This window comes from Caretta caretta, chromosome 1 (genome assembly GCF_965140235.1).
Source record: "Caretta caretta isolate rCarCar2 chromosome 1, rCarCar1.hap1, whole genome shotgun sequence".
Lineage (NCBI taxonomy): Eukaryota > Metazoa > Chordata > Testudines > Cheloniidae > Caretta > Caretta caretta.
In genome coordinates, this window is record NC_134206.1 from 81,671,800 (window position 1) to 81,686,828 (window position 15,029).

At 42.8% G+C, this 15,029-nt stretch overlaps 1 protein-coding gene across 15 annotated transcripts in view; it reads right to left on the reverse strand.

Moving 5' to 3' along the window:
- The window catches only part of MYCBP2 (MYC binding protein 2), a 420,373-nt gene that overhangs the window by 244,529 nt on the left and 160,815 nt on the right, over positions 1-15,029 (reverse strand). For all 15 annotated transcript variants that reach the window (XM_048852688.2, XM_048852718.2, XM_075129126.1 and 12 more), the window contains 2 exons: positions 10,952-11,043; positions 81-215 (listed from right to left, as the gene is read on the reverse strand). In XM_048852688.2, coding sequence (XP_048708645.1) covers positions 81-215; positions 10,952-11,043 — 227 coding nt within the window. The remainder of the gene's footprint in view (positions 1-80; positions 216-10,951; positions 11,044-15,029) is intronic.

A 15,029-nucleotide genomic window follows, 5' to 3' on the forward strand; every position in this document is an offset into this window, starting at 1 on the left:
AGAAAAAAAACAACTTTCATTCAAGTAATATTAGATACTCTATTTCATACAAATATATGAGAGACACAAAAATAAATTACCCATCATCTGTTGTAATAGAGGCCTGCCCGTGAGATCCACAATCACTGCTAGGGCCTGACACTCGTGCCCAGGCTACATACCACCAGCCAGCTTGCAAGAGAACTGGTTCATCAAACATCATTGCGTATTTTTCTCTGAGAGAAGCAAAGTTTAAAGAAAAAAAGTCTGAATTAACTTGCAAATTAAATTGTATGAAATTCATCAACTAGCTTGAAAAAAGACAATCCACAGTAAATATCCTAAACGCAAATGAACCAGACGGATGATGACAATATGAAATATCTACCTATTTCCACTCTCAACTTTACACTACTTTGCATTGTGCTGGCAGTGTGTGGATTGTGGTTTTGTTTCGTTTGTTTTTTTTCAGAAAGCCAGGACATCCAGTGATCCACTAAACTAAACCTGAAATTGTTCTTAAAACATAGCAGACTACAGATCAACTACAGATTTAGAATGCTGGTTAGGCTAATGAATGCAGTTAGTTTAACAAAACACAGAATATTAACATTTGCATTAATGCATAGTAAATAACCTGGTCAATGCAAATTTTTACTACAGCTTTACAGCATTTCAGGGAAACAGGACTTTTAATAAAGAATTTCAGGATATCACACAAATTCTAAGGAATATGTTAATATAAATTCTAAGGAATACGTTAATATAAATATACTCATATGAAAGGAAATACATGGAAGGGTGTCAAGATACACAAATAGAGAATACACAGAAAATATGTACAAAGTAAAATCCTGAAATTCTTTGTAAAGGAAGACCTGTTTCCCTGAAATGATTTCACATTGATTCTGATGATGGGATTAATAGTGAATACAGTGAACTTCAGTAGGACTAGGATTTCACCAATAACTAATTAACTTTTTTAAAGTCATCTTTCAACCTTAGAAAATAACCTCAGAAATGTGAACTGAATGTAGCCCTACTGCTGTGACAGGTGGCAAGAGAGAAGCTGATACAAATTTGGGCCTGTAAGAGGACCTTTTTTCACTCTACCTCAGTTCAGCATGTGAGTGAGTGAAGAACTCCTGCAATGACACCTGTAGAATCCTTTGAATCCTCCTACCTTATGCATATACTGACTAAGGAATGATGATTAGCAGTTCCTCCAGGCGTCCCACTCTCCTGGACCAAGACATGGTTGTTCTTCATCTCCTGGTTACCTGAGGCCAGATCCAGAGTATTTTGGCAATGTGAAGCTTGGCAGTGGTACTGCTCTAAAGCTGCCAACTGCACTCACCCAGTTCTGCAAGTCCACTCTCCAGGCACAGAGAGAACAGAAGATATCTGGCTCCTTACCTGGCCCCTCCACAGATAAAGGAGAGGGACAGAACCCCCAGTCCCTCCACAATCTAGGGGATGGATGCAATGTTGCAAATGAAGCAGAGGTGAAACACTTACTATGAAAGGAAGAACTGAGACCTGACTGGGGAAAGACACAAAGGAGCAACCACGTACTATGCGGTGGCCCAACAATGTGCAAAGAGTTGAGACAGCTACACAACTTTAAAGAGACATGACTGTATGGGAACAGTTTAGTGGAACTGTGAAGAGAACTGATGAATTGGGTGAGGGGAAAGAGAAGGAAAACCGAACTGATAAATCTGATGATGGGGTTAATAGTGAGTGAATGAAGTTATGACTGAGTTGGGAATATTTTGGAATCAGTTCACGAACTGGTGATTGAGCAGAGATTGACTAAAGACAGCAGGTTGAAAAATGAATGGGGATGAGCCAGAGTACATGTGAATTAGTCATGAGGGTATGAAGTAATGAATGAATGGCAGGTTAGTGTAGCTGTCTGATGTGAATGAGAAACAGGTGTGACGTATGCACATCTTCAAGAGGTATGGTCCCTATCTATATATTATACGTGAGTATGCATGAGTGCCATGCACCCGCGTCCGGAAATTCTAACAAGCAATGTACTTCCGCCCTCGCACGCACAGTCGTTCTCCTAGTGCTCGAGCCTGAGAGCTGAAGAGGCAGTGTGGGTCGATGCCTCTCCAGTTCCTCTTCTTACCACAAATCCAATAGGATCCGAAGCAGAGGGAAAGGAATATGGGTAGTGGAATACTAGTAGGGACGACACGTCTCGACTAGTTACTGGAAGGTAAGCAACCTCAATTTCTTCAAGTGCAGGTCCCTCTGTGTATGCAACCCATCAGACTGGAGGTGGGTGTCAACAAAGGATGTTGTCAACAAAGATGTTGGAAGTACTGCTGTTCCCACTGCAGCACTGGCAGCAGAGGCCTGAACTAGTATGTGTAGTAGAAAGAGAGCCTGAAGCATGGGCCTGGTGCAAGGCCTGAGGCCTGAACCTAAGTCAGCATAAGTTATGCTATGAGCAACCGTCAGGCCCTGTCAAAAGCAGGTGCTTGCCTGCAAGCCAGTGTCCAATACACGAACTCGGCACCAGTATTGTTAGCATTGCTAAAACACACTGAATATGTAAACACATTCCAGCAGGCCAGCACAAGAACACACTAACCAAGCACACGATAAAATAGTTTGACAAAAGTGATGAATAGGGATATTTTATCTGAAACATCAAGAGAAAAGTACAAGGGGAGGTAACAAACAAGTAAGATGATACGTAAATTGCTTATCCCAGATTGTTTCAGTCTATAAATGTTCGGATACCTTGCTTTAACCCTTCATCTGGCCTGGGGGCAGTGGACAGTCCCGCCACTGACTGAGCTGGTCCACAGTCACAGGCATACATGTGTTAGTGTACCTGTAACCACTGAAATAATCTAACACAACTGGGATACCAGCAAACTCTGAGGAAGACTGTGCCCAGGTAGAGAAACATTTCAGTTTAGCTCCATAGCAACTACTGGTTGAATCTTTCCTATTTTTTTTTATTAAGAATGGCTTGGACAGCTGTCGAGCAAGAGTATTCTAGATCTGATGTCCATTCAAACACCAAACCATGAAGTGAACTGGATCTCGATTGGGATGTCGGATTTTGATGCCTTCCTGAATAAGGATATCTGGGAAAGGACGGATCCTGATACGAGGACTGACATTCCCAGAAGGTCTGGGAATGAAAATGGCCTGGGCTGGTTGGGTTCTAGGAGAATGACTCTGACCTTGTCTTGAAGGACCTCTCTCAAGACCTATGGTAGCAGGGGAGTGGGCAGATGCATATCTGAACTGGTCTGTTGTCTATTACAGCAGGAAAACATTACCCTGAGTATCATGGCTCATAGCTGCTCTGGAACAATAGAGAAGCAGTTTCTTCTTTGTTTTGGGTGTGAAGAAATCCCACTGAGGTGCTCCCCACTGACTGAATATCTCGCTCAGGACAGAGCTGTGTATTTCCCATTCGTGGTCCGCAGAAATGTGTCTGCTCAGGTTGTCTGCTGCAGAATTTTGAATACCTGGAAGGTACATGGCTTAGGTAGTGATGTGGTTTCTGATGCACCAATTCCAAAGCCTGAGTGCTTCTATGCAGAGGTGAAGGGTGTAGTTAGACGAGGCTAATATAAAGCAAAGTTAAGTTCTGAGCAAAAGGCAGGCCCTGTTCACAGAAGCTGGCAAAGTCTTGACCATTACTTTAGTTCAGGCCTTAGGCCTCATACCGGGCCTCTGATACAAGGGTTTATGTTTCAGGGCCTCATCTAACTACAAAGGAATCTTGCTCTACCTTGCTTGTTAATATAAAAAGCCTTGTTCTGACATTACTTGGACATGGAGAGAATGAATGAAAGGGAGAAGAACCCTACGTGCCACACAGACTGCTCTCAGTTCCAGCAAGTTGATGCACTGTCTGGCCTTCTGTGGAGTCAGGTACCTTGTACAGTGTAGTTATTCAGGTGAGCCCTCCAACCTTGGAGGGATATGTATGGTAGCACTGCGTGTGGGAGTGCTGAAGAGGATGCCTATTCTCAATTGATCCGGGTTCGATTACCAAGTAAGAGAGGCAATGACCCTGGTGGGAACAACAGTCACTCTGGTGCTCATGTGGTCCTTGTCTGGTGAGATAGATAGAAGCCAGGCCTGTAGGCATTGTAGATGAAGCCTGGCGAATGGTGTCTCAAGTACGTGAGATCATGTGACTCGAGAGAAAGGCACACTGACCATAGTCTTTGACGGATAATCCGTGCTATTAGATTTCTCATTAAAACTGAAATCTTTCTGTGGGGAGGAAAGCTCTTGCTGAAAGGGAATCCAGCGTGGCTCTGGAGGTTAAAATGGACTTCTATTTGTTCACACAGACACCCATGGCTGCTAGAAGATGGAGTGGAAACAAATTCACTGATCTGTCCCCATGGCCGGAACAACCTACTAGGACCCAGTTGTCCAATTAGAAGAAAACTGTGTAACTTTGACATCTGATCTGGGCTGCCACCACAGAGAAAACTTTAGTGCTTTTGCCAATCCAAAAAGAAGAGCTTTCAACTGGAGGTGTTCCTGACCTATCATGAACCAAAAGAACTTTCTGGGGGACAGATGACTATCTACATGAAAACAGGTGTCCTTCATATTGAGAGCCACAAACCATATTCCCTCCTGTAGGATTACTGATATTAGTGTAACCATCCTGAATTTCAACTTTTGAATAAAGATGTTGCATTTATGAAGGTCCCAAATGGGTCTCCATCCTGTGTCTTTTTGGGGGGGGATTAAGAAACAAGGGGAATAAAAGCCTCTCCCCATGATTCTGAGATGGCACTCCCTCTATTGCCCTTTGTTGGAAGAGAGTCTGCCTCTTGTTGAAGAATCTCTTCATGAAAGTCGTCCCCGAAGAGGGGCCGGGAAGGAAGTTTGTGGGGAAGGGCAGGAGAGAAATTTAATGGCATAACCTTGATAGATAATTTCTAAAACCCAACTGTCTGTGGTGATAGAGTCCCAACTGTGGGGAAAAAAGTGAGAGATGGCCCCCAAAGATAAGCGGGGAAGAAATGGGTGTCATCAGTAATGGCTGGCACTTCTCAACAGAAGCATCAAAAAGAATCCTGGGCAGGTGGCTAGGAATGGGTAACGCCATGGCAGCAGAGGGAACTGAAAATTGAGGCCTCTGACTTCTCTGTCATTTATGAGGAGGCTCAACTGGACACTGAAGACAGAATGTTTGTGGAGGAGGCAGCCTAGTTCATACACCTGCCTGTGTTTTTTTCACTTCAGAGTCAGGGTACAAATTCCCAGGGAGTAGAGTCTTTCAATGAATGTAAGGCCTCATCCATCTTCTTGTTAAATAAATCTGACTCGTCAAAAGGTAGGTCACCATACAGTGTTCTGGAGCTTTGTGGGGAACCCTGAAAAGTGAAGCCAAGACTTATGCTTCATAACTATGCCAGTGGCTATACTTCTAGATGATGTATCCGCTGCATACAGAGTAGCTTATAAGGATATTTTTTCCACTGACTTGGCTTCCTTGATGAAGGATTGAAACTGAACTCTACCCTCAGGGGAATCGTGTCCTTAAAGTCCACCAGCCTGGAGTAACTGTTAAAATCGTATTTCGCTAATGAGGCCTGAAAGGTAGCAATACAGAATTGGGGGCTTGCAGAGGGGGAAAAAAAACCCTCTCTTCCCAAAAGGTCCAACCTCTTTGAGCCCTTGTCAGCTGGGGTGGTCTTCTGATGTTGTGACCTTGGTCTCTTCATGAAGAATCTCATGCACTGCTACAGACAAGGGACTGAGCGGCTAGGCAACAGTTCTGCAGAAAAAGACCTAGGGGTTACAGCGGACAAGAAGCTGGATATGAGTCAACAGTGTGCCCTTGTTGCCAAGAAGGCCAATGGCATTTTGGAATGTATAAGTAGGGGCATTGCCAGCAGATCAAGGGACGTGATCATTCCCCTCTATTCGACATTGGTGAGGCCTCATCTGGAGTACTGTGTCCAGTTTTGGGCCCCACACTACAAGAAGGATGTGGAAAAATTGGAAAGAGTACAGCAAAGGGCAACAAAAATGATTAGGGGACTGGAACACATGACTTATGAGGAGAGGCTGAGGGAACTGTGGAAGAGTTAGTCTGCGGAAGAGAAGAATGAGGGGGGATTTGATAGCTGCTTTCAACTACCTGAAAGGGGGTTCCAAAGAGGATGGATCTAGACTGTTCTCAGTGGTAGCTGATGACAGAACAAGGAGTAATGGTCTCAAGTTACAGTGGGGGAGGTTTAGGTTGGATATTAGGAAAAACTTTTTCACTAGGAGGGTGGTGAAATACTGGAATGCATTACCTAGGGAGGTGGTGGAATCTCCTTCCTTAGAAGTTATTAAGGTCAAGCTTTACAAAGCCCTGGTTGGGATGATTTAGTTGGGGATTGGTCCTGCTTTGAGCAGGGGGTTGAACTAGATGACCTCCTGAGCTCCCTTCCAACCCTGATATTCTATGATTCTATACCTGCTTATACCATCAAGGCGGGCTCCAGGATGGCCTCAGTAACAGGGCACACATAGGCTGCAAAGTTGGAGTTGGAGGTCCTGAACCTCCTCTCATGGGATCTCAGGTTCACTGGCTATCCTCTGCAGCAGCTCCTAGTACTGTCTATGGAGGAGTGGTGGAGATAGTGAGGATAGAGTAACTGCTTCATCCAGGTCAGATTCATCTTCATCACCTTCATTGAGGATCAGATTCCAGTCAGTATCTGCGGACTTGGATCAACATCTTCCACCTTGTACTCTGACAGATGCTAAGCAGGTGAGCTATGGCGTGACTCAAAGATGGATCCAGGGCATCTGCCACACAGGTCCCATGGGGGCCAGTAGGCTAAAGGAGGAGTTAATCGTCTCAGGAGGACCATGGGGAAAGCATAATTGCAAGAAGGGAGTCTATAATTCCTTGATTGTGTCAGGACTGCGACTAGCTGGAACATATGATTTGTCCCAGTCTTGAAATTGCTCTCTCCCTATTAGAGGGGCAGCCAGTACCAGAGGGCAGACATCTGCCCAAGGGCTGGAGAAGAGATGACTCCTGTGTCATCAGTTTCATCCTCTGGTGTTAAATGGCCCTAGGCAGGATGGGCCAAGAAGAGAGGGGACTGAGAGTAAGGAAGGAAGATATCCTCCGGTGAAGTATAAATGTCCATATGTCTTGGTGTTTAGGGCATTCTGATGAATGGGACCAATGGTTTCAATGCGTCCTAAGAGTTCACAGTTGGGTGGTTCTTCAAAGGAAGGGCCTGGTACTACACAGGAGTCAGGTCCTGGACTGATATGGGTATGTCTACACAGCAACCAGACATCTTGCCAGCCAATTCGGGTTCGTGGGGCTCAGGCTGTTTTACTGCTGTGTAGACTTCCAGGCTCTGGATGGAGCCTGGGCTCTAGGACCCTGTGAGGTGGGAGGGTCCCAGAACCTGGGCTCCAGCCTGAGCCCGGAAGTCTACATAGCAATGAAACTGCCCCATAGCCAGAGTTAGCTGGCATGGGCCAGCCACAGGTTTTTCTTTGCTTTTCTTTGTAGACATATCCTTAGAGCCAGTGGATGTCAATGCCTGAGGGTTTTCAGAGGTCCCAAGCTCTTAAGATCCATGAGCAAAGGCTTACCCAACCTGGATGGGATCAAGAAGGGATGTTATCTTTTATGAACAGACTTGAACAGGGATCTGTCCTTGTGATCATGAGAGTAAAGCCTACTCTCCAGGGAAGCCCTAAATCAGGAGTCCTTGGGCTTAGCAGCAGTAGCAGCCTCCACTCCCAAGCTTGTTCTTGGAGCGGCACTGCTTAACTGATTAGGGGTATGGAGCTTCCATATGAGGAGAGATTAATAAGACTGAGACTTTTCAGCTTGGCGAAGAGATAACTGAGGGGGGATATGATAGAGGTCTACAAAATCACGACTGGTATGGAGAAAGTAAATAAGAAAGTGTTATTTACTCCTTCTCATAACACAAGAACTAGGGGTTACCAAACGAAATTAACAGACAGAAGGTTTAAAACAAACAAAAAAGTATTTTTTCACACAACACACGGTCAATCTGTGGGACTTTTTGCCAGAGGATGTTGTGAAGGCAAGACCATAACAGGGTTCAAAAAAGAACTAGATAAATTCATGGAGGGAGGATAGGTTCATCAATGGCTATTAGCCAGGATGGGCAGAGATGGTGTCCCTAGCCTCTGTTTGTCAGAATCTGGGAATGAGAGACAAGGAATGGATCAGATGATGACTACCTGCTCTTATTCCCTCTTATGCACCTGGCATTGGCCACTGTCGGAAGACAGGATACTGGGCTAGATGGACCATTGGTCTAACCCAGTATGGCTGTTATGTTCTCAGGACTCTGGGCATAGTCCCCGGTATGGGGAAAGAACTATACCATAAAAGCTAACAAGACTCAGTACAACTATTTACAACATCTATTTAACACATTATAGACAAATCTGTGAACATAGGGATTCTGACTCAGGCCATGCAGCGTAAGAAGAAACTGGAGAGGCATCAGTCCCCCACTCCTCTTATGCCCTTGGTCTGGAGCACAAGAAGAACTACTGTGTATGTGTGGGCCAAGGGACACAGCTTGTTAGAATTTCCAGACTTGGAACCATGATGCGCATGCAAACCCACAGCTGTAATACACATAGGGACCAGCACTTGAAAAAGAACCTGGACCTCAATCTAACCAGAAACTGGGGACCTAGGACTCAGAGTAGTAGGGGAGACAGTATTGTGTGAACTAACGCTTATGTTAAGTGTGATAGAAAATTTTGCCTGGAGAGCTAAATCTGAATTAAACAGCGTAGGGCTGTAGGAGTTTCTTTTTTTATTATTATTCTAAATCTTTAAGGAAAGTTCCTAAACTATAAAGAAGGGGGAGTTACTTGCAATAGATTTTCTTTGAAAATATACATCTTGAATGGATTAACACGCCTTGGAGGAACTCCCATATATGTACATTTAAGCAGCTGCACTCAACAAGGAGCAACTAATATTGCCTCCATGAAATATTCATGATGTCACACATTCCTTTCAAATGGGAAGTGAAAATACTCCCAAAGTAGCCAATTTGTTGAATAACGTTTAGAAAAACCTCAAGTCTGTTGAGAGGGTGGAACAGGTGAGTGGTAAGCAAGAACGTGCTTCTCTAAAAAATATTTAGAAATGAGAATTTATACACCAACTCTTAAAATACTAATCATAATGCATGCCCTGTCACAAAACTAAAAAAACTAAGATATTATTAAAATTAAAATTTAACAGTTTGCAAAAGACAGTAAGAAACAAACAGGATGACTATTATTTGAACTGTATGATTTGGATATTTTCAAATATATGGAGAAATAAAATACCTCTGAAAAATGCCGAGAGAGCGAGAGACACACCCCCAGAAATAAAATTTTAGAAGACAGGACAGTTTGAGCAACTCTAACACAGAAAAAGATTCTGTAACTCTGTTGAGCCAAATTTGGTTTCTTGTCTGAAGGATTAATCAAACCAACAATGTCTTGGTAAAAGTGTGCAAAGACCATGTGGAAGTTTAGCAAATCTAATTAACGGACATAGGTTAGAAAGCTAGCTACTCTAACTGACTTGGAATGACATTCAAGTTCTAGGTAACTGTATTAAACTGTGAGAAAGGTAGTCAGCCAGTTATTTAAACACGATTACCCATGAAAAAAGCAAAACCTACTGAATCAATATTAAATGAAACAGAAAACTGGGTGTGCTTTCTAATAGCTTCAACAGACCCCAGAGAAAAGCCTAGGAACCTTTTCACATTACATTTATAGGAAAAAAACTTCACAACGGGCAGGACGGTTAAGTGAAAAATATTGGCAGGATAACTGTTCATAGTAGGACAGTCACCACATTTGGAAAGTATTTAGGAATTAGTAACTCCCCTCTTATTTGAAGAATATAATGTAAGATTAATTATCTTTTAGACAATCTCATTATCTTGATTTGATACTATTACTACCCAGTGACTGTTTTGTTTTTTAAAAAAATGGGAAGTAGATTGTTTTAAATCCATTACGTATTTCAATAACCCAATGACAAGCTTTAGCAAAGAATCTTGCCGATATTCAGAAAGTTCATGAAAGGCCAAAGCAGCTGTAAATGAACTTTAAGAAAAGTTGTTTTTCATTCACACGGACAATAATTAAGGCAGTCAAAGCAGTTTTTTGTGGATCACTTTCTATTTGCAAATTATATGCCCTCCTGGTTACACCCCTTTTCAGTATCTAAGTACAATTTCTGTTCAAAGGGAGGCTAAAGACATCACTAGGTAACTGAGCACTCAAGAATCCAGACTTCAAGGTACAGATGTGCTTTTTGAAAGGTGAGTTGAGTTGAGTATCGTTACAGAAATGTGTCATTCCTAGTTCCTCAGCATATGTGTAAATTCATCCCGTCTCCCCCGTTAAAAAGTCTCCTAATTCCATACATATTGATATTTCAGTGAAGAATGCTTCTTTTTCCCCCACTCCCAAAATGGATCAAAGCACAACACAGTGTCCTTTCCTTTGGTAATCACAATATTAGTCAGTTCTGAGAAATATATCAATACGTTCCACATTTGGACCTTCTAGCATATATGTAAAAAAGTGCCCTTCTGCTACAGCACTCTCAAAGCTATTCTTTATCCTTTAATCAAATAGATACAAAATTTAATATCTACATTTCCACTGAAAAATAAAAGTAAATGTGTTGGGCTGGGACGGGGAAGGCTTTCACTTTTCCATTTTATATCTCAGTCTCCCTACAATATCTGAACTGGTTTTTTGTTTGCTCTTCTCACTCTGTTTCTTTTTGTTGAAGATAATAAATGCAGCACAACATGTTAGAGAGTCTAACAACACAGATTACTTAGCATACCTTCAAAATATGTTTAAGATGCATACCAAAACAAAATCAACAAGACTGTAAGCCTCTTTAGAGAAAGTAAATAAAATGATTTACCTAGCAGCACAATCATATGCCAAGACATCAGTTTCGGCAAGAAGGTCCCCATCAGTCTCATGATCTCCCCCATCTGGACCCAATTCAAACAACTGCAAAAAATAAATAAAATATTTATCCATATTTACAAATTTCATTCTACCATTCTCATTTGCTTGTCATTCTTTCTTGCCTCTCTCTATACGAACACTATTGAACAGTGTACTACCATTAGTAAATATAAAAAAGAATAGATATTTATTTTACAGTAACTGTAGTACTCCGAGTATGTCTGTGTGGATCCCACTCTAGGTGACTGGCAATCAGTTTCTCATCTAGAAAGTGGCATTGAGGAGTCTTATCAGCTAATAACTAATGACTGTAACACTGCCTTTCCAACCCTTGCTGTCAAATCAAGGGCATGGAGAAAATTACTCCAAAGCAGCTGCTTTGCACATCTCAGGTATGGGGATATTTCTAAAACATGCTCAAGAGGCAACCTGAGTTCTCACTGAACAAACCTTAATGTTTGTTGGAAGGGATACACCATCCATGTGACAGATTCATATACACGGGGAAATGCATTTAGTTATTCTTTGAAAGCAGATGGCTTAACTCTTTAGCAGTGCTACTTAGACCAACAAAAAGATGGGAGGCCATGTAAAGGACTCTGTTTTAGTGACTCTAACAAGGACCTAGAAACCTTGTTACAAATCTAAAGTACGGCCTTTTTACCTCTCCTGGACAAAAATGGGATTTTAGAAAGAAAACTTTAGATTAATTGCTTGGTTTAAGTTGAAATGTGAAACAACTTTGGCAATAAACTTAGAATGAGGTCTCAACACCACCTTTTTGATGTGATTAGCCATGAAGGCTTGGAGTTCACTGACACATCTGGCAGATGTAATACCCACCAAAAAGGCTATTTTGAGAGTAAAGTAGTTAAGGGAACATTCAGAGAGGGGGTTCAAATTCAGATGCTTGAGACCTGCGAGGACAATGTTGAGATCCCAAGAGGGAGGGGGCTCCCTAACTGGTGGGGTAACTGTGATTCAACCCTTCTAAAAATCTAGAAACAGAAAGATGGGAGAATACAGAGCATGACTGAACCAGAATGTGGCATACTGAGATTGCTGCAAGGTGAACTTTGATTGAACTAATGGAGAGTCCAGACAGTTTCAGTCGCAGAAGGTAGTCAAGGATCTTGGGGGAAGGGGCCTTCAAAGGGTCATTGTCATCCCGGGCTGTCCAGATAGCAAATCTTTTTTCACTTGGAGGAGAACTAAGAGGATTTCTTATACCTGTAATGAACAGTCTCTTTAGTAGCCCTTCACCAGCCAACATCCAAGCTATTAGGTGTAGTGATTGTACATCCATACCCAATCTGTCCACAGCTCTGTGATGTTATGTTTGAACAGTCCTAAAGTGATACAAGGGCAGAGAGCGGACATCTGGAGAAAATCTGTTAGCCAGAATTGTCTCTGCCAATGAGCAGCTATCAGGACCAGTGTGGCTGCATCCTGATTTTCCCTATAACCCAGGGTGCCAAGGGCATCGACAGAATCGTATCTCAACAGCATGGTATGAGAAACACATCTTGAATAGATCTTAGGCTCAGGCACCCACGGAGCCACAGGCAAAACTCTGCATTCTCTTTGATGGCAAATAATTCTGTGATATTCTCTACTGCTGAAACATCAGTGAGAGGACGTAGCTCTTTAGAGATCATTTATGATCGGTGACACACTGACTGATGAGAAAGACTGCTAACTTGTTGGTCCCTGGAAGACCACCAATTGGGGTTATCCCATTAAAGTGACACCATGTTCATTTTCTGGTTGCCTTGTAGTGATGAATGGGCAGCCCTCTGCCTGTTTACATAATACATTGCAGATGTGTTGTATATAAGGATCTATGTGACAGAATACTTTAAAGCTAGAGGAATGCTTTGCAGGCCAACCTAATTGCCTTAAGTTCCAGGACGTTTATATGGAGTCTCACGTTCTTCTTGGACCATATGGATAGGTCAGTGGCCTGTTAAACCCCGCACTGTGAGTTCAATCCTTGAGGGGACCGTTTAGGGATCTGGGGCAAAATTGGGGATTGGTCCTGCTTTGAGCAGGGGGCTGGACTAGATGACCTCCTGGTCTCTTCCAAACCTGAGATTCTATGATATTTTATGCATTTAAAAAGAGGTGTAGGGTGATCCCCCAACTTGTTCCTGGAGCAACTGTGACAGGCATTTTTATAGATGGATGGGTAGAGAACATTCTGGAAATACATCCACCAGTTTAGGGATAAAAAGATATGAGCTGGGACTCCAACATGTGCATGCACTTGATGTTTTTTAAGTTGATACACAAAGCTCAGACAGTCCCACAACAGATGTAAGACATGTCTGAATAGTAGTGTCACCTAAGTGAAAATCGACACATTGGCTAAAAGTTTGAGACAGGTTTGCACTGGGGTTGATTGAATAGAATGGAATTTCTCTTACAGAAGATGTGCATTTGCCAATTTGGAAGTGATTAAAATTTCTATGAATTCTACTGTCTGCGATGGTCAGAGTGACAATTTGTTGTAGTTTATCAGGCCCAGCTCTTTGACCAGATTGAGGATGGTTTTCAGAGCTGCGGTGATATCCTGCTGCTTTAGATCAGCCAATCATCTAGATATAACTAGACCCAAGACTTTGTTTTCTTAGATTCATCTACTGCAGCTAGACATTTAATACTCTCTGCGCTGTGGCCAGATCAAGTGGCTGTACTTTGTATTGATAATGACTGGGCCCTACTGTGAATCACAGATACTTCCTATGGGTCAGATAGATTGAAATGTGGAAATATGCTTCTTGGAGGTTCAAAGCTATGAACCAGTATTGTGCCAGTAGAGAAGGAATGATGAAAGGCAGCACTGCCATTCTGAATCTGAGACAGAATATATATTTGTTCAGTCTTCTGAGGTTGAAGACCCCCTTTCTTCTTCACAATAAGGAAATAAGGGTATGTGAATTCCATAGGTACTGCCTGAATGGCTCTTGGGCAAAGCAAGGAGGCCACTTCTTTCAGTTGACTCTTGTGGGAAGAGGTTCCTGAAGAGGTTGAGGTAGGGACTGGAACTGCATCACATACCCACATAAGAGGACTTCTAGTATCCATTTGTTGGCTCAGGTGTGACTCTTGACTTTCAGGTCAAACCCGCTGTCTCAAAGATGTTGCGGGGTGGATGGTGACTATGACAGAAAGTGACTTCCTTCAAAGCTCTAGGTTTCTTCCCCAGAGAGCCCTCGCCTCTATAACATGCTCTTGCTGAGAGTGGGAGGGTGCCCTCAGTCTGGGCCGATGTTGGTACCTGGAAGGCTTCTACCTTGAGGTCGGGGTAAAAAAGCCTAGGGATCCAAAAGTAGCCCTAGAATCTTCTAATAATTGTAAAGTCTCAAAAGTGAGGTTACTAAACAAGTCAGTTCCTTCAAAGGGTAAATCTTCTATGGTATGTGTACCTCTTCTGGGATTCCTGAAGCTCTCTTCACTCTACCAAGCTCTCCTCACTCTACTCTATGGCCACGGACCCATCTGGAGTATCAGAAACATCCATAACTGCTCATATAGAGGTCTTTATCACTTTCCACCGTTCAGAGATTACAGTCTTTAATTCCTCTCCGGGCTCTGGAGGAAGCTTGTTCATGAAGGGAGATACTTTGTCTCGTGTCAAAAAATTATATTTAATGTACTACACTTAGTAATTCACTGTGTATAACAACACTTAGCAACTTGCTGTGCGTAGTGGAAAAGCAAGCTTTCCTCCCAAAGACATCCAACTTTTGGGGGGTCTTTAGCTCTGGAAGTAGCCTCTGATGAGCCAAACTGTCAAGCTTTCTGCTGCACTGCAGAGACCGCCAGAGATCCAAGGACTGGATGTGTGCAGAACTGTAAAGCCTTTCTGTAACACTTAATATCTCTTTCCCACTTGGTTGCTAGTTGGGAAAAAAGGTAGCAGGAGCCCTCCAGCAATCTTTAGCTGGCTCTAAAATGCCTTTATTTTTAAGCGTTGCTAACCCACCAAGAACAGATGATACCAAATAATTTAGGGGCCATCTCCT